The sequence below is a fragment of the Phaethon aethereus genome (genome assembly GCF_964289735.1).
Source record: "Phaethon aethereus genome assembly, chromosome: 12".
NCBI classification, from domain to species: Eukaryota; Metazoa; Chordata; class Aves; order Phaethontiformes; family Phaethontidae; genus Phaethon; species Phaethon aethereus.
In genome coordinates, this window is record NC_138588.1 from 13,948,023 (window position 1) to 13,973,354 (window position 25,332).

Genomic DNA, 25,332 nt, shown 5'->3' on the forward strand with positions numbered 1-25,332 from the left:
CAAGGGAGAAAAGGATGGCTTGAAGAAGTCATTTAAAGTTATTAAGATATAGACATACAAGCATTGCATATTGTCAGTGCAAAATAAAAGGTTAATCTCGTACGGGTGAATTGTGACTTTTCATTAAAAGCATGTCCTTCTCTCATCCTTTTTTTCATCAAGTATGCAAGCAGATGTGCACCATGACACAAATAAGTATTCTGAGGATACATGCAGTTTGCTTATAACTCAATAGTAGCTATGAAGAAACTAGGACACATTCTCATTATACTAGTCTAGATCCTAGTTCTGTACACAGTACAACTGCAGTCATATTTGACTCTTCTGCTACCAAAAGAAACCTTTTCTCAGTTTTACAGAGCACACAAATGACTAGAAACTGCAAACAATCTCTTCCTGTACAGTTTTTCCCAAGTTTTTCCCATTTATAAAATAAATGCTAGCTAACCTTTGAAAACCTAGTGTAACAGAGGAGAAAACACTGATGACGTGAGGAATGGACTGAGTAGTATCTGAGCTTTGCCCCTCCGTACCAACAGTCATCATTTGAATATACAAGATAGTTGATAAGTATCATCTGGAAAGCCTGGTCTCCCTTACTTTCCCTGGCAGACTTGTGGAGATTTCATGATACACCGACTTCTCCTCTCATCTAAGGGCAGTGCTGAATATACAAGATGCGTGTTCATTCTTTCTCCAGAGTCTTCATCACATAAAAGTTGTTATACTCCCAAATATGAAGGTCAACTTTCATATTACTGACACTCTGAAAACCTACAGCGATGTAAAAAAAAATATATAAACCAAGTAAGACAGTTGAGAAACTCAGATCTTCGTCAAACATTGTAAAGCTTCATTTTCATTATTAAATATATACCTCAAATATAATCAAATGTTTCTAACTTTATTTCTCAGTTACACAGTTTAACATTTACCATAAACTGTTTATCTGACTGTGTTTTGTTTTAGGAATACACATATGTATTGGAAAATATTTATATGCCCAATGTAGCATTTCTAGTAAAACTTCCTATGGCCACCTAGTGGCCTAAATGGAATTGACCTATTAAAAATATTTAGGATTACATGAAGATCCTCCTTACTAAAAATAAAACAGAAAGTACAAGTTTCATAGCTTTTGCATATATTTAAGATATAAATACTAATTTGTTTGCACAGTACATCCTTTAACACAATCTGAGAAATCAAATGGGGGAGGCTGGGAATTTTATGTGAGAAAAACTAATAACTGAAAGCAAAATTAAAGTGGCCTTTACGGAAATAAAGAAATTGAGGGAGCAAAATATGAATCTAAGCAATGATCTGAATGCATGAGTAAGTAAATAAACAATCTGCACTATGGTCAAGTGTTATTAAACCTGTATGTGAGAAAAAAACTGAAAAGAGTACCATTAAAGACAAAAAGACGACAAATGCTTGCATAGTATGAAATGTTATGGAAATTCACCTGTTGTCCCCATTTTCAATAACTTAAATGAATATCACTTAAAACATCACACAGATTAAAGACATCTGTATATATTTCAGATTTCAATATTAATGCCAAAAATACATAGTATGATTTTACATAGGATTTATGCTACATTAGAACACTAAAGACAAACATCACTTGAGTATTAAATGAAACATTAAATATTAAATAACTGAAAAATAAAATAAAAAGTGTAAACACTAAACTAACTTGGGAATTTGCTATTGCAACACATCCAATGAAGTGGTTTTAAACAGTACAAAAAGATTAGATTTAAGTATGTTTCCAGTCTACTTGGAATACACAAAGCTCATTCCAGAAACCTTTTAAAAACTGGTCCAGGATCACATAAGAACCTTCTCTCTCTTGAGCGCTATTTTCATTCCTTTACAGACTTAACTTTATACTGTCATCTCTACCGATCTTCGCTTGTAAGGAGTAATCAACAGTAAAATGAATACTTTAGTTTGCCATTGTTTGCTAGCATCTTGGTGAAAACTGAGGATTTGTTGGAGATTCAGTGTAAGATTTGAGTTCATATGCAGCGCCGCTATCGACTTCCATGGATTTCCGAGAGAATAGGAGCCTTACATCTCTGTGGAGGTAGATCTTTCCAGATTTAGAACTCTGGAACCTGAAAAAATACAAATATCTGTATTATCTAAAGCAAAAGATTCATCTTTACGTATTATTGAATTAAATGCATTCCTTTAAAAAATTAAGAACATTTGAACATACAAAGTTAGTCAGTTAAAATTAGGAAAGAAGAAAGAATAACCTAATATTTTCAAACTGCTTTGTTTCCTTCAGCATTCCTGTTCCTAATCACCAATGTAGCACACAGCTTTGAAAGCAGCATGGAATATTTGAAATTCACACTGCAATTACGTACGTCAGAGATTAAAGTTCTCAGCAGTCTAGAAAGGCAAAAAGTGCTCTTCACTGAGCACTCCTGAAAATGCCAAAAGGGTAGCCTAAGGACACACAAAAGGGAAGGTTCAAATATCAAAGGCATGTATACATATCACATACATATATAGTGCTAGCTATCATACAGATTTCATTGCCCTCTTTATGAATGTACCAGCAAGAAGTTTACTACTGCTTTGTATCACATGCCAAAAGTCCAACTTGAGCAGCAGTAGGTACAGGGATCTCTGCAGGCAGACAGAAAAAAGTTTTTCATACAGAATACAGAGCTATTTCGAAGAGACTATTCTTCACTGGCCCAGTCACCAAAGTAAACAGCAGCCAATTCCTGGGCCCATTTATCTTTCGTGCTGCAGCTAAACAGCCTACTTCAGGTCCTCCAAACCTGCCAGGAATGTGCCACTTCCACTTTCCCTGAGATTTAACAACTATAGAGAGACGAGATCTGCATTTCAGAGAACTGTATTCTATAGTCTTCATCTGCCAGAACTCCTTAATTTCCTTCCCTTGACCAGGAAAGGCAGGAGAGCCTAAGGAACATTTCTTACGGCAACTGAACTTAACGTCACTATCACTATGCCATGGTAAGGGAGAAAAGCTATTGCTATTGTAATGACAAAATAATACTGTTACAAATGCTGAGGGCGCAGTGCATACCATATTATCAGATATATTATGATTTGCACAGATTTTTAATAAGCGTTTACTTATTGACCCTATTGAAGCAAAAGTAGTATCTCTAGAATAAACCTAGCCATAATCAGACTGAAATTCTGAGAGGTAGGAGAAAGACAGACAACTACAGAAGATCCATCAAGGTTTCATCATCTGGGGCAGGCAGGTTGTAGAAATGGATTCTGTGCCGCCGTTTTCTTCAGATAAGTGATGCAGAATAACCTGTAGTAATTCCCACAGCCAGACAAAGGAGAATTCTCCTCTCCTATATACAGCTGTCAAGGGCACTAAACATGGTGGGGTCCAGCAGAATGCTCCTACTGGCTGCCACAGAGCTCCCATCCATCACTATTTATTTGCTGGGTGCTGTCAGTGTGAAAGCTCTTTACCTGATAGGCAAAGGGGAGAAGATTCTATTTTAAGAGAAGACTCTGAAGGAGAGCACAAGAAAGAAGAGTGAAAGAGGCAAGGGGCAAACCAAACACCACGAACAGTTAATTCAGCATGGAGTTCAGAAGACATTTTAGAATGAAGAATCTTATTGAAAGATCTTTTGCAGCAGTATGATTGAAATTAATTCATATAGAATAGCTAGATCTAGTTAAAGTAAAGCTCAATTCCCATTTTACACATAGTTGTATCAGAAAATATTTAGCAAAGTTTATTCTTAAGCTTCTCAAGCCTACTATTTTCTGTTAGTGAGAATCCTGCAAGACTCCCTTTGCCCAGTAAATAATGCTTCCCTGTAACCTGGCTTCTCGGAGCATGACATTTCACAAAGATTGAAGGAGGATGAGTGGGAGACAGGAACAGAGTTCAGGGATTCTTCTCATCTTTGTTTCCATCACCTAATTTTTTTCTTAATCTTTTGATTAAGATTAAATTAAAGATTTGATTAAGATTTATTAAATTAAGATTTAATTAAGATTAATTTTTCTTAATAATTTAATTTCTTAAATGTTTATCTGTATTCGGTTTGCGTGACAAGGTTTCAGTAGCAGTGAGGTCTGCAGGGGTGGCTTCTGCAAGAAGCTACTAGAAGCTTCCCCTGTGTCCAACAGGGCCAATGCCAGCTGGCTCATAGATTTACCTGCCGCTGGCCAAGGCCAAGCCCATCAGCGACAGTGGTAGAGCCTCTGGGGTAACATACTTAAGAAGCAGGGGAAGAAAAACAACAAATTGTAGCTGGAGGAGTGGGAATATGTGAGAGAAACAGACATCCAGGTCAGAGCAGAAGGAGGTAGGAGGTGCTCCAGGTGCCAGAACAGAGATTCCCCTGCAGCCCCTGGTGAAGATCATGGTGAAGCCAGCTGTGCCCCTGCAGCCCATGGAGGTCCACGCTGGAGCAGACCTCCACCTGCAGCCCGGGGAGGACCCCACACAGGAGCAGGTGGCTGCCTGAAGGAGGCTGTGACCCTGTGGGAAGCCCATGCTGGAGCAGGCTCTTGGCAGGACCTGTGGCCCCGTGAAGAGAGGAGCCCAGGCTGGAGAAGGTTTGCTGGCAGGACTTGTGACCCTGTGGGGGACCCAGCCTGGAGCAGTCTGTTCCTGAAGGATGGCACCCCGTGGAGGGACCCGGGCTGGAGCAGTTTGTGAAGAACTGCAGCCCGTGGGAAGGACTCACATTGGAGAAGTCCATGGAGGAATGTCTCCCATGGGAGGGACTCCACACTGGAGCAGGGCAGTGTGAAGAGTCCTTACCCTGAGGAGGAAGGAGCAGCAAGGACAATGAGTGATGAACTGACCACAGCCGCCATTCCCCATCCCCCTGCGCTGCTCAGGGGGAGGAGGGAGAGAAAATCAGGAGCGAAGTCGAACCCAGGAAGAAGGGGTGCGGGGAAGGTGTTTTTAAGATTTGGTTTTATTTTTCATTACCCTACTCTGATTTGATCAGTAATAAATTAAACTAATTTCCCCAAGTCAGGTCTGCTTTGCCTGTGATGGTAATTACTGAATGATCTCTCCCTGTCCTTATCTCGGCCCACAAGCTTCTCATTACACTGTCTCTCCTCTGTCCAGCTGAGGAGGGGAGTGATAGAGCAGCTTTGGTGGGCACTGGGCATCCAGCCAGGGTCAATCCACCACATTATCATAGTAATGGGGATTTAGAAATGTTGCTTTTCATACACGCAAATACATCGGAATAATCAAGAGACAACCATTACATACACCCTTGCGGGGTGGTGATGGAGTGGCCAGTACAGGACTGGCTCCAGAGCTGTGGTGGCTCCAGTAGTTTTGTGCAAAGGAATCAAGAAAAACACAACAGAGGTCTCAGACAGACAGTGTCCTAGGAATGGTAACAATAGACAAATACAGGAAGGCTTAAACACACAAATATCAGACAAGCTAGAAAAGAGGAAAGTGATAAACATTACTGAAGAAATGACAAATACAAGCACAAAACCCCCATATATATTTTTTTTTTACAGGCCATCAAAATTCACAAAGAATGGAGTAAGCCACAGAAACAGGATATAGCAGCATGATCACAAAAACATATGTAGCAAGACATGTTTTGCAAGTGGAAAAGACTATACAACACAATCTATAAAATCCGTAAGTAAAATCATTAGGACAAGGACACAAATTTCTAGATCAGGAAAAATGCTGAGAGATCAGAAAGATCAAAAAGCAACTAGTAAATCAGTAATAGTAGGTATCTTCAGCTTCCACCAACAAATGTATCACATGCCACATTAGGAAAATATTCTTTTAAAAAAGTTTCTCAACAACTTGAGGAATCACTAAATCTAACAATCAGTTTCAAGCTTACCCTCCACCTAGCCTTCAGTAACAACCCCTGTTTAGCTGTTAAGCAACAACAATTATGCTCCATGCAGTTAAAAGAGGCAGTATGTCAGTAACTAAAGCTGTTGACCAAGCTTTAAAAACTTGAAAAATGCTGAGCTGTGGGCAGGTTAACTGTTTAATTGCCTTTTATAGGGGTGCCAGAATGTGACCTAGAAACCAACAGATGGTCATCACCCACACAACATTGGGCAGAAACAAGGCATGAGCAGAGCTGGACTCACAGCTCTTATGCTCATGTAGATGTAATTACAATGCAAAAATCATTGCTTCACATGTGACAAAAAAAGATTTATCCCCAAAGCATCTTCAAGAAATTACTTAAACTGCAGGTACAATTCTTGGTTTTCTTATAGTGAATAAAGCTCTACTGTCTGGGCAAGCTACATTTTATATCTCAATACTGTAGCTGTGGGTACAAATACAGTCCTAATGGCACATTGAACAGTATCTCAAACATACAAAACTGCATGCAGAAGCTGCCTACACCATAAATCTGACACTTTAAAGAGTGTTGCAGAAAATTTGTCCGTCAATGTTAAGTTCCAGACCCATGCAAGCATTTTTGCTGAACTACCACTTGAAAAGAAGCTTTCATAATGTGAGTGCTGACAACTGCGATTAAGGCCCTGCAAGCAGATGCAACCACAATGCAGCTTACTGGTGGTGACTTCATTTGTTTTTTTGAGCAAAATTTCAACATGTAAGCTTAAAGATGCTTGTTTTCAACTACTGCTATTAAAACCGAGTGTTCTAAGACAACTTGAATAACAAAAAAACCCAACCTTAATAGTTTAAATTTTTTAGGATTGCATGTACATTTTCCATAAAATGGGTCTGAGGAAACATTGCTGTTTTTAAAAATGAAGTTTTAAAACCAACTTACATATGAATTAAAATACGACTAAGGCTTTTTCAGCTCTCCTTAAATAAAAACCATCTTTAGTAAAGAATTGACAATTGAGTCTTCTGTAAAATCTGAAGTAGTTTGAACTGTCTTGTGGCTTATTATACAACATAAACTACCATAATATTTCAAGAAGTTTTGCAGTTCTTCCATTATGAGAAAGGATCCACTGTTCGGGTTCATCTCTGAAGCAAAAAACTTCTGGCATACTCTCCAGGTATTAACTTTCCAAAGTAAGCAGCTAAGCATCATAATTATCAGACAGTTTGTTTTTCCAGCCAGAAATGGATGCATTTCCAATTACACATTATAAATCCATGAGTTGATCCCTACCAGAGGTCTGAAAGCTGAGCTAAATTGTACAGGTATTTCAAAATGAGAAGCAGTTCTCTGGTACATTTCTGTCTCTCAGCAGGTATTAGAAATAGGAAGCTAATGAAAGCAGACTTCTAGCTATAAAATATGACAGAGAAGAAAGCAGGTTCACCTTCAAATAGAAATACTTATTGGATCTGTCTACAACAAATTTACAAACTACATTAAAGCAGAAACTGAAAGGAGACACAGGTCTACTACTCCTCACGCCTGTATGCCAGACCCAGTTGGCCACAGATTTTTGCCCACCTCTGCAGCTGATGCCCGTCCTCAGTTCCTCTGCATCAGTTAGATCAACATTATAAGTTAACAGAGCCTTTAATTTGGGCTACACACTTTTTCAGAATTTATCCCAGAAGAAAATTTTCAGAAGGTGGTTAAGCTAGACATGGCAAGTTAGTGTGGTCTGAAAGGATGAATTTCAATCCAGGCTAAAAATCAGAATGAGAACACAGTTCAACAGCCTCATCGTGATGCTATTTTCACACTCCAGTAAACCAACACACATTTTTTATGACTGTCAACTTTCATCTAATGGATGAAAGCTTGGCCTGGAATCACTGCCCTAGACAAAGTTGTGTTTCAAAATTCTGCTGGGTAGAAATCAATGCCACTAAATAGGGAAAATAATATGTACCAGAAGTAATTGTAAAACAAGTTAAAGAGAAAAGTGTAAGAGATTTGATTTTGTTCTGCTTGCTCACTTCAGAACATCAGCTGCTGTTGGGTTTCCAAGTACTGCAATGAAAGCACTGAGTCTGCACATATTTGGTTCCTTTACTACAATAACGCAGGCAAAGTTTGCAAACGGCCGAAGGACAGAGTATATCCATCATTCCTCCTTTGTTTCGAACCGCAGTCTCCAGAACATCCCAAAAGCAGCAGCACAGTATCTGGTTTCAGGCAGTGCTTTGTAAATCATTTAAGGAAGATTGTGTGAATATTTTATAAAGTGCAAGGCATTATCAGCAGTATGGCATGATGAAACAGGTATTTACATTTTTACCGCTAAATACTGTATTTTTAGGAGTAACTCGGACTGCTTTTCACATTACAAGCTATTCTGGTGAAAAGGCATCTGTGTAGTACACTGGGCACCTTTCCTACATTGATCCTTAGTTTTGGCTTTTGCCCATGTAACATCCACCCCACTACTTCCTGTAACCTCAGAAAAAGTACTTGATCCAGCCAGAACTAAATCTCTCTTGCTAAGAAAAGAATTAAGCTTTACAAGGCTATACAAAATACTTCAATGCCAAAGGAGAGCTTTATATTTTAATTTTGTTTCTCCTAAGCAGGATCCAAATTATTTATTAGCTCTTCTTCCTCTACTGCCTAGCTTAAAGACCAAGTTAAAAGCATTGTTTTTTTTAAAATAAGTCTGTATACAGAAAGGCTGGCTGGGAAAGAAATAATGAGATAAAATTTTGCAGGTACTTGTTTTTTGTGGTTTTGTTTGGGTTTGGGTTGGGTTTTTTGATTGTTTTGGTTTGGTTTTTTTTTTAACTCCAAGAAGCTTACCTCAGATGTATGAGGTAGCGTAGTAGCCTTTCTTCAGTCTGTTGACTATTTTCTTTATTGACAGTTCTCTTAATTTCTCGTCTCACAGGAACAGAAAAAGTTCTTTGCCGTAGGAATGTTTGATGATTAGCTGGCATTTCTCTCAAGTCATAGATCACCACAAACATCTTCACCACAGTTTTGTTAGGGTTAAATAAGGTCTGAAAAGAAACAGTGCAATACAATACTCTTTAGAGATGACAGATTGGGCGGGGGGGGAACAAGCACCAAACAAACTCCAACTGCCCAAATAGTCACTGTCCTCTATGCACTTTGTTCCAGTGCCATACAGAAACTTTTATGTAAAAACATTGTGCAGTTTTTCTGCTTTTCAACACTTCAGCTACTAGCAATTTCCCGTTTTTAAATATAATACTAAACACAAATCTGAATGAAACACTAGCATATGACTACTATTACTTTGCTAATCTGCATCCCCATTTTTGTTTATTTTTCCGGTCAGCTTTTTGTCTACACTGTTTTCTAGACACAATACACTCACAGGAAACACAGTGGTGGGCTCTGCTTTTAAACATGAAATTACCCTGGTTCGGGTTCTTACGAGAAAGAAAGAGACAGCTGGTTCATTCTAAGCAATGACTGTGATTTGCTTTCTGATTTTATTACAAAAGCCAGGTGGTGTTAAAATGTTACAAAATTTAGATACAACTGAGTATTTAATCTTAATCCCTTCAGAAGGATTTCAGAATTTGGACTATGGCCTAATTAGTTGTCCATTACTTCTTCAAAGCCACAGTGTCCCCAACTATTCTGAATCTTCAGTAACTGATTTTAAGTCTCTTCACAGCACAAGACGGGTTCAAAGGTAAGGAGTCTTTTTCGTCCCACAAATTACACACAGATTTCTACTTTTAATAACTACAGTATCTAGAGATGCATATTCCCACTCCTAGCTTCATGCTTATCTCCAATAACCTCATCTCCTCTGCATGACTTTCTCGATATTAGTGGTTTCAAGGCACCCTTATCCGCTGGGTACGTACCACTTGTATTGTTCCTGAAGGCGGTACCCGATAACCCCTTTTACCAAGGGACTCTAAAGTAATTACACCCTAGAAAAAAAAAGACACACATTTAGTTCACAGGGAGAGATATAAACAAATCAAAATGTTCTATTCACGTAATTGTACTTACTCAAAAAACAATCAGTAATGTATAAAAATAAAAAATAGAGAAGGCAATGTATTTAAGATGCAGTTAAAAATCACTAGTAGGGGCCTTACAGATACTTTGGCAGATCATTAAAAGCTATGCAATAAGGGGTATGTTCTCCTCTTGAAAGAAGATTCAAGTTCCCACATTTTCAAACTAGCAGTCAGGGAGGCAGGGCGAAATTGAAATAGAGCTTTCTTTTCAAAATGGCTTGTAAGTTAAAATGGAAGATTTGGCTCCTCCTTTCCATTTTTGTATCACCTACAATCGCACCAATAATACTTCAAATCTCACAGAACTAATTTCTGCTTTTCAAAGGCAGCAGATGCACTTAATCTTCCGTTGTAATCCAAACTTTAGTGACGATGACATCTGCTTTTGTACCATCTGTGATCTACAGAGCATCCGAGTGTCCCACACAGCAGCGTAATGCTATGGAGGCTGCCCTTCGGGTACTGCCCTACAGCACACGTTTGATAACCGGCAGTGCACAACTGTTATAAACCCACTGCACTGGACTTAAAAAAAAAAAAAATAATCCCAAAACAACAACAAAAAAAAGACCCCGGAGCAGAGAAACTAGCTATACAAGCAGAAACAAGGTTTCTGATGATGGAGGCACTATACAAATGTTGTATTAATCCTGGGAGACTCAGCCATAATAGCATGTTTAGAGCATGTGGAAAACCCTGAAACAATGAAACCCAGCTAGGAAAATAAGCAATGCTACTGTAACCATTGGAGGAACATCAGAATCCCTTCACCTCCTGGAAAATCACAGGACATAATCTAGAAAGATGAAAGCAAAATAATAGATACTTCTTTGCACTGGTTAAGAGAAAACAGATACAAGTTAAAACTCTATTAAACAATTTGCAAAACCATTTAATTTTCTAAATACCTTTAAAAACAAGAAGGTCAGAAATATGGTAAGTGCTATGAATTTAAAATCTAAATATTGGGATAATCAGATGTTCAATCCTTTACTTACATGTTTAAACAGACTATTTATCATATTTTAGACAGATGTACGTATATGAAAGCCTCTAAAAATTACATCTGTCACCAGGTAACATTGAGGTTCCTTAGCAGGCGTTCAGAACAAATCTAGCCATCTGATTCAATTCTAGCATACAAGACATCTTTTGCTTTTTACAAACAAGCACTTTTAGACATCCACAAACTGCTGTCACTGTAGAGATGTGGAAGAGAATTAGAACACAAATACCATGTCGGTGCAAACATGAGCAAACCATGCTGCTTGTGAGTGCCGCGTCTCACACTAGCTCAGACGGTATTTGCTTTAGAAGAAAGGGCTGAATAACTTCTGAGTCTAACGTCTCCGCCAGCAATTATACCTCGGCCTGCACCTAAGCCACTTTCTGGCAGAATGGTTAGTTGCCCAGAGCAGCTGCTTGCTGGGACAACAGAATGTATCCCATTGCCTCACTGCCTATTTTAAGTTAGAGAGATAAAAAGAGATGGTGGGGGTTGATCGCTCCAGCGTGGAGGGAGACAAATACGTTCAATATCTCAAGATTAGAGCAGCTGGATGGTGGGGCAGGGCAACGGCAGGAAATGTACTAGTTAGGGAAAGGAAGAAGGGACAGGAGAACTCCATCATAATAAGCTGAAAGTAACCCAGGTCCCTCCAAATCCCCACCTCCCGAACCCTCTACTCACTGGGTTCTTGTTCTTCCCCTCCACCTATCAGAATTTATTCAAAATAAATCCAACCACACACTTACCATGTAAGGAGAGGGTGCATTATCATCTGAAACGCTGTAGAATGATACTTCAACTGGCAGAGTCATGTGCGTGGGACAAAAGACTCCACTTGCTCCCACTTCTGCTGTGAAACCCTCCACGATGCCGAGCGGGTCTAAGCGAAAATTGAGGACAGATTCCTGAAAAACAAAACACATACAGCTTAGGTTGGGAACGCCTCAAAATATAGCAGAACTAAGCAGCAAACAAGGAAACAAGTTCATATAAGAACTTCGGTCTTTTGTAAGGTGACCTGCCAAAAATCAACACTTGGGCAAAAATTATGACGAACAGCAGAACATTCAGCAAGATGACAGTGGCTTAATAGAAAGCACCATCCAAATCCAGCCTTCATCCTACTGAAATTGGTGCAAAAGCCCACAGAGAATTTTATTGCAGCAGGATCTATGCATTATTTTCCTTGACATATGCCATCTGAAAAAAATAATAATCTAGAATCTGTAGATTTCCTCAACATATTCATTCCATGTTTCACAAATATGGAGTATGATACAACCCATTAACACACTAGCTATTAGTTGTTAATATTTGCGATGCTACATTAAGTGAAAAGCTGGAAGATACACTTCAAGTAAGTTCTGTTTACTACACTGATTTAACACAGCTTTTGTGACACATTAAGTAGACTTTAAGGGTGAAAATGTAAATCCTTTTTTTCCAGGTATATACATTATAAACATGAACAATTACAGGTCATTAAAACTCATTTAAGTCAAGAGAACACCTCTAACTTGACCATAGTGGGAAATAAAAGTTATAAGCAACTCATTGTATCTGAATCTTTGAGACAGAAGACGTCTGTGGCATGAAATACATGCCTTAACAGCCAGAAATTAAAACAAATTTTATTCAATTTAATTATGAACTTTTACATTGTAATCAGGCTGGAATTATTCACAGTAACACACTTTTAAAAGCAGTACAGAAGAATACTAAAAATACCACAAGAATTCTAGAGAATATGCAATACCTCAAAGTTTCCCAGAAGGCTAAGACTTGTTACTGGTGGAGCACTAGAACTTAGAAATGGTTTCCCATGTCCCTCTGGATCACTGTCTCTGTTTATACATTGTTGTGGGCTATTACAAAAAAAAAAGACAAAATAAATATAAAGGATAGACACATTTGCTTTTGTCTTCTGGGTATAAGCAGCTCTAGAAGGAATCATTTACTTACTGTATTACAAAATGTTGTCCTAAAGTAGTAACAGTTGAACATTGCCTGTTAATACTTTAGCAAAACATTTTCTAGTTCGTTGAAAAAAATAGTTTCACAAGTCTTATATTACAAGGGATAAAGACAATAAAAATTTAGGTTGTTCATTAACTCCATTAGCAGGAACCAAAGTATCAGATTATTTTCTCTCGTATGCAGATATTTTTGTCTCATATCCTGAGATATCAAACTACCATACTAAAAGCTGTTTATGTTATGTTCATTAATGTATGAAAGGTCATGGTCAGTCCCTTTTAAAAGTTAAGTTCTCTGAACAAGTTACAGCAAAATGTTTAACCCATTCAACACTAAGAACAAAACATAACACAAAAATAACACTGATTTGAAGAAGAATCAACAATTACTATCTTTTCCATTTGAAAATTCAGGTGTTATCTTGCAGCATGCCTACCCCTGCACAGGACAGAGTTCATCCTGTCAGCAGCTCTCATACCATGGTTATGTCCCAGAGCCGTGCTAACTGGAGACCCCTGGGGCAACTTGGCTGCTGAGCCTTATTTCAAAATAGGGATTCTTTTGAAAAGCACCATTTTTTGTCTTTGCTCACATGCTTTGTTGTTGCATACAGGTATGTATATACATCTCCCCCAAAATTCTTAACATTTCTGGTAAATAAAACATACCTTCTTGCAGACAGACATTTCAACTGCAGCAGCGATGAATCCAGATCAAAGCACCCAGACTGTGTTTTTCTTTGAGGAACCTCAAGAGGGAAAGATGATGCTAATTTGAAAACTGTACCTCTAGTAAGGACAATTTTGCCAAGTAACCACAAGTTTGCCAAGAATTTTCATGACATTACCAAATTAGAAAAACAGAGCAGAAGAGAGTGATTCCTATACATTCTAAACTTAGTGAAAAAAATTCTAAAACTATTAATGACAAGACTGTAAATTCTGATTAACAGGACGCACTTAAATAAAGACTCATTCAAGAGGCTGACATCTCTTTGGAACACTACAGAACTTTACTAATAAACAGGCTGTTCCCTGAAAGTATGACAGCTTTTACAAGCACTGAAGAATAACACATATCATGTGTTGATTACAGAACATCACTACTTCAGTAGTTTTAATTGGGACTGCCTTTTTCTTTAGAACTCCCAACAACCTACCAAGAACTGTAACACTTCCCCCACGTCTTTCTGTCTTACCACAGCAGCTTTGTTTCACTTATTTAATGAAATCGCTGATTGCTGAAGAATATACAGTACAAACTCTTCACAGCAACAAAAGCTTTGGAATAATAGGCAATCAGGTATTAACAACTCACACAAAAACTCTTAAATGACAAAATATGTTAGCTTACACTTAAAACACTAATCTTCAGAATGCTTTCTTTTGTGCTCTAAAATAGCACCAAAGCATTTTTTTGCCATAGAATTTTCTCATGTCACTTTTTGTTAATCCTGATAGGACCTCAACAACTACTTCTTTAATATTTTCTTTCCCAGAATAATTGTTCAACTTCATTTGAGTGTTAACTCTCAAATTTCCATTTGCAAGGGTATTCACTCTGACACTGAAAGTAAAGACACACACTTCACCTAGGTAATTTGTGAAATTTTCTACCACGCACAGATATTAAAAGAACAAAATACTTCCTTTCTCATTTAAAAGATAAGTTGTAATTTCAACGATAACTTACGGGACTTGAAAGCAGGGGCAATCCAGTTCTGGGATGAAAAGCCTTGGTTGAAGTTCCATCCAAGGATCGAAAATTATGTTTCCGCCATGTATTTGTGTGTTTTAGAGATGGTGCTTTCTGTCAGCAAAACAAATTTACCCAAGATGTTAATGGGATATTTCAATGGCCTATCATGGTAACACTTCGCTTGCTGCAATGCAGAAGACTTCCAAACCAGGTGCATCTGCATCACACTAGCATATTATGACATATTCAGTATAAATTCCCCTTGACTCAATCTACAATCCCACAGGCTGCTCACTAGAGATCACATATTGTATTCAGACACTGGTATATTTATAAAAAGAGAGGATGCCTAACTGCCTATGGAAACTGCCAATCACAATGCTGTCACCGTGAGCAGAATAAGACAATGTTCTTCTCAATGTTAAACTTTTAATTAAGAAGGTATGGAGGGGGTGCTACCAGCCAACTGTTACTTCATACCAACAAGACAATCGTAACATACTACTTCCTGTGAAGTCAGACTTAAATCCCTCTTGATATTGGTGCTTAGCAGATATAGAGTACACGCTGTCTGACTAAGAGCAGCTATAGGAACTGGTCTTTTCCTCTACATATTTACCTGTACATCCGTGTTCTTCAGCCGGTCACACTTAGCTATGCCATCTTCTGTGGGTTTCTTCTGAGAAGTGCTTTGGAAATCAAGGCCTATTGGGTCTTCATTCTCATCATGTGCAGTTTTTGTTTTATCTTGTTTGTTTTTGTTTTTGAAACTGTCATGGTCTTTATTTAAATAGTTTTCAATACTAATAAGCTGAGTACTTTGCTCATAAATATTTGGTTTTTTTGAGTCTTTATCTAAACACTTGAGCTCATTTCTGTGCAAAGAGTCAGACACCTGCATCACAGTTGCTCTTTTTGTACCTTCAAGTATTCTGCATTTATCTATCTGTAAATTATTAAAACTGTCCATGCTGTTGTTCTCACCAACAACTATTCTTTCTTTAAGTTTATTTGTGCAAATCTGTTCATCAATGCTGCTGAAATTTGAATACTGTTTAATTCTGTTAGTTATCTGGTCTTTCTGTGCATAACCAGAATGTATCGTTTCAGATTTATCTGGCAATTCAGATTTATTTTCTTTAATACGTGATGACGATGATGAGTGAATGTTAGTAAATGCATTAGAAGTTTTATTTGAAGTCTGATGAAATGCATTTTGGACAGCTTCACTGGGTTTTCCTAAAAACAATTTTCTTCTTGCTTGGAGTTTCAGAGAAGCCTTCAATTCTCCATCAAACCTAGAAGGACTGACAGGAGTATCAGGTGTCTTCATCCTTGGTTTACTGCTGTCTTCTAACAAAGAAAAACTGGATTTAGCAAAAGAAACAGAAGACGGTTCCTTGCCCTTCTTCAGCAAATTTTCATCTTCATATGTACTTCGGAAAATTTTTGAAGCAACTGGGCTAGTATCATGCACTTTGAATGGACGTCCAGTAACATGAGAAGTAGCTGGATCACAATGAATCAAGTGTTGGGCAATCCTTGCTATCACCTCCTGCCGCTCCTGAAGCAGAGAATCAATCAGGGGATTACTCTCTCCTGCCGACTGACGACCACAGTGGTTCACTGGAACATGGGCATCAAGCAGTGTGATCTCTGGTATTGCTCCAGTTTTGCCTTCACCACCATCTTCTTGTATTGCATTGTCTAAATTGGCAACAGAAACAGGAGAGGTTTCCTTGCCTTTCCTTGGCAAGTTTTCGTCTTCATAAGTACTCCGAAAAGCCTTCGGCGTAGTCGAGCTGTTTTCATGTATGTTGAATGGACGTCCAGCAACAACTGGTGAAGTAGCCGGATCACAGTGAATCAAGTGCTGAGCAATCCTTGCGATGACTTCTTGTCGCTCTTGAAGTAAAGAGCCTATCAAAGGATTGGTTTCTCCTGTGGGCTGATGAGAGTTACGACTATTTGAAACACGGGAATCAACTAGAGAAAAGGACTTAAAAGTTCTGACAGGTGTTTCACGAGATTGTGTCTTGTTGTCTGCTATAGCATTATAGCACTGAACTTTAGACTGCGATGGCCCAAAGTCAGATCCAAGTCCGGTAGATGGATAAAGTTTTAAATTTCTGATTGATGTAGTAAATTCAGGCATCTTTTTTCCATTAAGTAGGCCTTCAGGCGCCATTGTCCACGTCTGTTTCCCACAGAAGCGCTGCGAACTTGAGGTACTGCATTGCTGTGCCACACTGGAATCACTATGCTGATGTAACTTACGCTCTTGCATTCGCTTTTCATAAAAGCTAAGGTTGGTGTGAATACTACAGGTCAAAACTGGGTAGTTCGATTGTCTGGGCAAGGACTGGACACTGACTCTCAAGGCCACATTGTGAGAAACATTAGGAACAGGAAAGACATGTTCAGTTGGTTTCTGGGAGAATGTCCATTGCAAGTCCACATCTGCAGCGCTCACCCTGAAACAATACAGAATGGCATTTACAGAAGTATCTAAACAGAGAGTCTTTAATTATCTACGTCATAACACAATTGTCTAAGAAAAAGCACTAGAGACACCAGAAACTGCTGTACTTTGCAAAGAATAAGAATCCCATACAACCGCCAAAGTACTGGGCCAACAACGTAGCACCTTCTGAAATAAACAGGAAAACAGGAGGGAAGAATGGTTTTAAGACAGGCTGCAACAACTTGGAAACAGCAAACAAGTTTTTTTCCATCACAGACGTACCTGTACAGAATGTTTCGGGGAACAGCACCATGTGAAACACTCAGCCACGCGCTTAGCTGAGAGAAGAAAACAAAAGAGCGAACAGCCAATAAAAGGGTCTTCTCTTCAATAAATCGATCTCCACTCCTAAAATGTATTGAGAAACACATGGATATTGGTAAGAATATATACAGAGAACTATTAGAACTAGAGCATTTTCAGATCTTCATTCTGAAAATAAAACACAACTGAGTCAAGCAAAATGATGGCATTCCTCAAACATTTTCAAGATTACAGAGCCTGATGTGTTTTTATCCACAATAATTTATACAATTCAATATAAAAAATAATGTATAAAAATGACCATTTTCAGCTAGGAGCATTTCATACTCTGCATTGCACAATGTAGAACTGCATTTCAACTGCAGAAAGTAGGAGTACAGGAAGACTAAGATTAAAAGATGCTTAGATTTCACTGGTCGATAGTGGTTTTCTTAGATCAGTGCTCATGGCAAAGGGCCAGTTCAAAACCACTAACTGATTACTCTAAGGACTTCAATATGACAAGATTCTTGTAACTATCAGCTAATCCTAATATTCAACTTACTGTCGAGGAACTGGCTCCAAAATCCACCTTTCTAACAGCAATGCATCTTGTTTGATTGCAGGATCATTTAAGTCATTCCCCTCGGTGGTGGGCCCTTCATCACTATAGCAACAGTCTGGAAGTAGCATCACTTCTACCATGATTGGAATATTGTTCTTCCACAGTAGCATAACCTCAGATCTGGTTCGCCTGGCTTGACGACACTAGGGAAAGAAAAACACGTCAAGATATGCGAGCCATAAAAATGCTAGCCAGATTTAAATCTACTTTGAAAACATGTTCCAAAGTACCATAAAGGGATAAGGGTCAAATTCTGTAAACTAGGTTTTACCAAATAGGAGACAAGATTCCAGAGCTATTAAATGAGTAATAATTAAAAAATCCTTTATGGCTGCTGTTTGAGCAACTTCTGTAGAAAATTAGAAGAGCTCATAAAAATACATTTCCGCAACCACTATACTACCTTGTACTTCTCTCTCCACAAGTCATCCTCTTAGACACACTCAAGCAGTGTCTTGGAGTGGGCTAACTTCTGCACGAATAACAACTTAAATTCACACAGTACTTGGGAACTTTTACTCGAAAGATGGGATGCTCCAATCTTACTCCCAAATAGACTAGCTAGATTTGACATGCCCATGTCTTTTGGATCACTAACTTTTCAAGAATACCTTGAAAAGCAAAAAGTTAGGCAAGTCAGCCTATATTTTCTCAAAAAAAAAAAAAAAAACAGACCAAGAATGCTAAGTATAGCACTCTCCATTTGCATAATAAAGACTCAAATAGGTTCTGCATTCAGGTAGTCATGCAGAATTTAATGTTCAAGGATAAAAGGCTTAATGATCTCTCATTTGAAGGACAGATCTATTATTAGTATGATACTGAATTACATACTCATTTAAACATGGGACTGACAGAAAGCAATTGTTATTCATGCTTAACTGTGAATCTACCGTGGGGTTCTCAGCTGACTTTAATCATGGTAGCAAGGATGCATGCCATGGCACTTAAAATTAAATGGGTACCATCACACCTGAGCCAGTTTGTCACTGCATTCATGCTTAGTTGTTGTTGGCTGACTTGATTGTGCCGGTGGGCAATGAAAGCCCTCTGTTCTGCCCTTGATCGAATACTCGGGCGTTCGACCTTCAGTAATCAACAAGGCCAAGGAGACCAGGAACTCTTCAGCTTCATACTCGAAGTATTCATCCAAAGTATCTGTCATTTCAGAAAGACAAAAAATAATGACATCTGCTGTATAAAAAAAGCTTTCAACTGTTCACTGACCCCATAGTTTGTTTCAATTTACACTAGAGCTATGGGAAATGGATCTATATATCAGACTGGCTCCACTCCCCATAAGGTCCAAGTTACTGTACCACTACAAAACAACTTTCCTCATTTCATAACGCTCTCACTACAAACACACAAAATTAGAAATACTCTAAAAGAAAGCTTCAAGGAGTAACTGGCCAATGCATCAGATTTCAGCGGTGCTGAGAAACAACTGTTTGTGTTGTGAACCACAGCTGGATCATGGCTTCTCTAGAAGAAAAAAAAATGGGACTTTCCTGGGCTCTAGTGGGAGAAGTCTGATGGCAATATGACTTGGCATCATTAATGTCATGTGAGAGATAGAAAGAGAAGCCACAATACATCATAAAATACATTAAAGATTGAATAAGAAAAAAAATAGAAAGATTAACTTCTATTAGAAAAAGTGGGACACAATGTTCTTGTGAATAAAAATCACAAGATTTTTATTATGAGTCCCTCCTGCTGAGAGCAAGGCTTGAGAGGTCCATTTTTTGTTACCATTAACACATAGGAAAGGTTCCCAAAGAACATACAGAGTATTCATTGTTTTGTACCATGGTCAGTTTAAACTTGTGCAAAGAATTAAAACTCAACTAGTCTCTGTAAACAAAGCAGCAGCTGGCATTGCTCTTAACAAATTACCCTGGCACACTTGATTCCCCCAGATACGAGGATGCACCAGCCCCCTGATTTTACGGTGTTTTGTAGCGCACCCTTCTCCTCCTCCTCCCTCACCACGAGGATGTCACACATCATTCAAACAGATTCAAGTACTACCAGATCGTGTCATTCCCCTCTCTGCTTGGAAATGCTTACGTTTCAAAATTATTTAGTTACTGAAGAGGTTACAGAAAAATCTCTCTTCCAAGAAAGCTAAAATACATTCACTTCAAAGTCTATTTTAAGAGCAAAGAAAACAAGGTGGAGGCAAGGCTGCCAGCACCTTCTTTACCTTTACTTTTATGCTTATGGGGAACAAAAGCACACAACGTCTTCACAATTTTAGCTTAAATGTCCTATGTCAACCACCAAAACAGAACTGCCATAGGTCATGTTTTGTTTATCATGCATAAAATACCTTTCCACTTGGAAAAAAAAAAATTCAGTAGTCTTTTTTGCCTTCATTCCCTAATAGCAGAGCATTTGGCAAACATGGCAAGACAGACTCAAGAGATCCATACAACAAGGGATGCATGAAACAACAGCTCAAATTAAATGTGCTATTACCTGCATATGCAAATTGTAAAGTGTGTAAAACTAGCTTTTGCATGAACATATTTGCTTAGCCCGGGCTTGTACTCCACGGACCCCAGGGCTTACAGCCTATTTTGAAGGAGCTACGTAAGGTAAATAAGAGATGTCAGCCCACTGCCAGGGAACTTAGCTCATTGCACAGCAGTCATCATCTTTACTGACTTTTTTCCCCCTTTTTAAAGGGATGCATTTATACAGCTGCTTTGGATGGCAGGGGCGGGCTATAACTGGGATCCTCTTCCCAACGTGCAGCCACATGTGTCCATGGCACACATGACCAGTGGTACGGCACTCCCGACCCGGGCCGTACATGCCACAACCAGCACAAGTCCTGTGGCTCCATCCTCTGCAGGGGAGCAGGGAAGGGGCTCTTCCAAAGCAGCCACCTGTGCCAGCTGCCCGCACCCCTGACCAGGAAGGGACCGGGGCCCTGAAGAACGGGGTGCTGCCAGGACAATTCATCTGGCCACCACCTGCCCTCAAGCAGAAGAAAAGCCAAAGGATAGATGAATTACCCTGGAAGACCCCAGATGGCATGTGAATGATACATTAAATCATCTGGCATGAGTTAAAATGGTCATTCATCTAATGGATGGCAGAAAATGACTAATAAAGGGTGCGTGAAAGATTAAAGGAATGGTAAATAACAGAGAGGACAAGACACTTAGGTAGTGATATGAGTCACCTACAAAATTAGGCACCTACAATTTTTTTGGTTTTTTTTCCAGCTGAAAATCTGGTGAACAACAGGCAAGTCATACTGAAGGATACAGAAATGGGATTTGGAAAGACTCTGAAGAGGATTTGGGTATTAGGGCTGACAAAAAAAAAATATATATTGCAGCATTATCCTGCTGCTAACACAAGCATCATGCTCATCTTTGTATGTCCGAAGGCCATGGTAATGTTAAGAAAGCCACAGCAGAAAGGGTCACTACTGGAGTATTTTTCCTACTCTGACACAGAAGTTCAAAAAAACTAGAAAGTGTTCAGCAGGACTGATAATAATTTAAACAAAAATTACCTCATGCTTAGGAGACTACATGGAAGGGGAATTCATCCCTAAGTAAATGTGTAAGAGGAATTCTGCTTAGTTAAAATATGTAAAAACATTTACAGTTTAAAAGAAAAATTAAAGAGCTTGTTCAAGATCTGCACATGCTTATGCAGACAGATCCTATCTCAAATACTTTCTTCCTGTAACAGAAACGTGCACAGTAAGTTGTGATACCTGAAAATTTACACTAGAGAATTTTAAGTGGCAAGTAACAGTAAAATAGACATGCCCTTTAATTAACACTAGCACCGTACCATGTGAAGCAGTAGACCTTTAGCTCTCTTTTTTAGAAAGAATCCATATTTGATCAAAAGTTTCTGGATTTGACACAAATTAATAGATAAATCCTAAGGCCTGAGTGCTTCTGCCAAACTGGTTAGGTTCGGGTAAAAAGCCCACCCCCTTTTTGCATTAAAAAAAAAATCTTGATACCAAAGCTTATACTGTATACTTAAAATGCTCAGTGCCTTCACAGATATGTATCACAAATTGACATAAGCCATAGAGAGTTTAAGCATGTCCAAATGCAAGACCTAGCGAATAAAGCAAGGTAAATAAATCTGAAGTAATAATTACTCAAGATTCAGAAAACACACATGATATTACTTTATCTGAACAGATAAAACTTACTTTTAAGTTCAATTTGCAAACACTACCTCTGTTCCTGTATCAGATCTATTATTTCAGAAACAACCAGATTCTTGCCTTAAGGATGGAAGAGGAGACCCAACTAGAGAAACATATTTGTATTGGCTGCAGTTACAAAACACAATGTTTGAAATAAAAACTGTATCTCATTAAAAGATGATAAACAGCAAGTATTGAACTAGGAAATGCTACCGTTTTCATAACAGTATTATAAAGACGGGGACAACACTTTATGTCAGCAGTGTAACAAACCAAGTATTTGGTCTGGACTTAAAAAAAAAAAGGAAAGGACAAATAGCAATGGATAGAGAGATACGTGTTCCTACAAAGTTCAGATGGCATATTGACTTTTTCTAGCTCCACCAGATCTCTATATCATTTTGCAATTTCTAAGCGTTTTCATAAAGGAAAAAACCTCTATAAATATTGAGAAGCCTTGTAATTGTTCCACTACAACAGACACAGATGATACAAGTTGATGTAATTGGGGACAAGGGTGGAAAGACATTTATAGAAACAGCAAACTCAGTGTTTAGTCAAAAAAAGTCTTACTCTGTGTGTGCTGTAACTGTTTGCTTTTGTATATGAATCAGCCCTGAGACACAGATTCTATATTGTGCATAGAATAACCTCAATCCTATAACCTGACTATACAAATATGATTATTATACTGCTCCATCTCTAGCAATGGAACATACAAGTATATAGCATAAAATACATATACAAGCAGCATCTGGGTTTTATTCCCCTAAAAATAGCAAAAAAATCCAGTTAGTTGACACAAATACATAGGAATTAAAGCAGCAAAGCACTACAGCCCTTTAATCAATACACTGAAACTAAAGTTTATTGACCAGGTGGTCACAAGAGAAAGCAGTACATGTCAGACTACTCTAGGAAGAAAAAAGAGAAAAATACAAATTTAGACTGAAGCTACTACACATAAACCAAAATATACAGAATCACAGAATCACTAGGTTGGAAAGGACCTTCAAGATCATCAAGTCCAACCATTAATCCAGTGCCACCGTGTCCCCTAAACCATGTCCTGAAGCGCCACATCCACATGTTTTTTGAACGCTTCCAGAGATGGCGACTCCACCTCCCTGGGCAGCCTGTTCCAATGCCTGACCACTCTCTCAGTGAAGAAATTTTTCCTAATATCCAATCTAAACCTCCCCTGGCGCAACTTGAGGCCGTTTCCTCTTGTCCTATCACTAGTTACTTGGGAGAAGAGACCAACACCCTCGTCGCCACAACCCCCTTTCAGGTAGTTGTAGAGAGCGATAAGGTCTCCTCTCAGCCTCCTCTTCTTCAGACTAAACAACCCCGGTTCCCTCAGCCGCTCCTCATAAGACTTGTGCTCCAGACCCCTCACCATCTTCGTTGCCCTTCTCTGGACACGCTCCAGCACCTCAGCATCCTTCTTGTAGTGAGGGGCCCAAAACTGAACACAGGATTCAAGCTGCGGCCTCACCAGTGCCGAGTACAGGGGCACAATCACTGCCCTACTCCTGCTGGCCACACTATTCCTGATACAGGCCAAAAAAAAAAAAAAAGGCAAAAAAACTGGCTCACATACTAAAACATCTATGGAGCTTAGGTATGTGGTAGTAGTGAGTCACAAATCCACTTAACTGTAACCCAAGGACTCTCCCAAAAATTCATTTAATCCAGTTGTGCCAAGTTGACTCCCTTCTCAACTAGGTCACACTTGTGCGGACCAACTCCCTTCCCTTTCCTATTGCAGCGTTTTCTGTGTAATTACAGAAAACGTGTTCCTGAAATATGTGCATTAGAAAAGCATTTAATCTATTTTCTAGGCTTGGACAGGAAACAAAGACATCTGGTATCATGTAACCCATTGTGCTCCAGGGGCCACCAGAAGCTACACCTGCAAGCCCCTGTCCTGCCTGCCCAGGGACAGCAAGGTAGTGAATGGCCCCAGCAGAGCTCCTCCTGCCCTGTGCCCTCCTTCTATCGTGACCAGACAGTGGTACAATTGTAATTTCTCTTAGTCCATGCTTATTTTATTGTCCTAGCACATTTCATACTGCACTGGACACCACAAATATCTACCAAGCTCATCCTCCTCTTCTCAGGAGTGCCTTTCTTCAAAGAAAGTCAAATTAGTTTAACTTGAAGTATCCATTAGTCCTCACCTCCATTGATTTGGAGAGCTACTTTCTTAAGAGTCCATGAAACAACTAATAATTGCCTTTAAATATGCCCTATAACAGCCCAGACCTTCCCTGGAAAATCTTTAGGCTTCCATAATGGATTTTGAAGGCCACCAATTTAAAGTAATCAGATTTCTATTTCACTTCTTAGAAAGTTGAAACCCAGTAAGCAAAACACTAAACAAAATACGGAGCACATGGTGTAGGCTGTTCTGATTCCCAGTTGATGCAAGCTCTGCTCCTGCCCTACCCCAGCTGCCCAGCAGGCATCATGGCATGGTGGCATGGCTGCCCACCTGTGCTCTCTGCTTCCTTCATGCTTCCTTACAATTTTTTTTTGAAAGACTAAAAATATTGCTTAAGTACTTGGAACTTATTTCTTGCACTTTTAGTACAGGCAGTCCGCGAGGAGACGCTTCAGTCTGAGTCCCTCTGCAGGAGGGTCAGGTACGCTGGAGAATAAGCGGCTGCACTGTCAGTGTTCACAGCCCATCACCTCCTAGGAAAGGCATCGCTCTGCATTTAAAAAATTACAGCAAGAGCTCTCTGGCCCTTCTCCCAAAACAGTCAACTCTGAATAAGTTTTATTATCTCGCTATTCCAAGAAGTAGGTTAAAGGTAGCTCCATATTTTAAGAGTAAGGCAGGGATTCAAGAAACTACTGTAAAGGAAATGAAACACAATGTAAACATTTGACTAACAGCTTTTCTTCTGGAATTAAAAACACCTACGGATGCTTCGGTTAACTAATTCCACATTGTGCTTCACTTCAAAAGAAAGTTGCCCTTGAACCCCCAAAATTCGTGGTTCTCTGAATAAGCAGTCACGTTGTGTCTGCATTTTACAAACCTGTAATTATATCTGAAGTCACATGCTTCAAAAGCCATGCAATATTAAGAGTTTAAGTATAATTTAAGCTATCAAGAGTTAAAATCATGACATGG

General features: G+C 39.0%; 1 protein-coding gene across 1 annotated transcript; it reads right to left on the reverse strand.

Moving 5' to 3' along the window:
* Nucleotides 1-1,904: 1,904 nt before the first annotated feature.
* ATOSA (atos homolog A) lies at nt 1,905-18,087 on the reverse strand. Its single transcript, XM_082005453.1, has 10 exons — nt 17,933-18,087; nt 17,347-17,472; nt 15,220-17,074; nt 14,595-14,711; nt 13,571-13,650; nt 12,682-12,790; nt 11,672-11,830; nt 9,755-9,823; nt 8,712-8,911; nt 1,905-2,126 (listed from the first exon to the last, which is right to left on the reverse strand). Exons 1-10 carry the CDS (start codon nt 18,070-18,072, stop codon nt 1,973-1,975), a joined length of 3,009 nt encoding a protein of 1,002 aa, XP_081861579.1. The 5' UTR covers nt 18,073-18,087; the 3' UTR covers nt 1,905-1,972.
* Between the last annotated feature and the right edge of the window lie 7,245 nt (nt 18,088-25,332).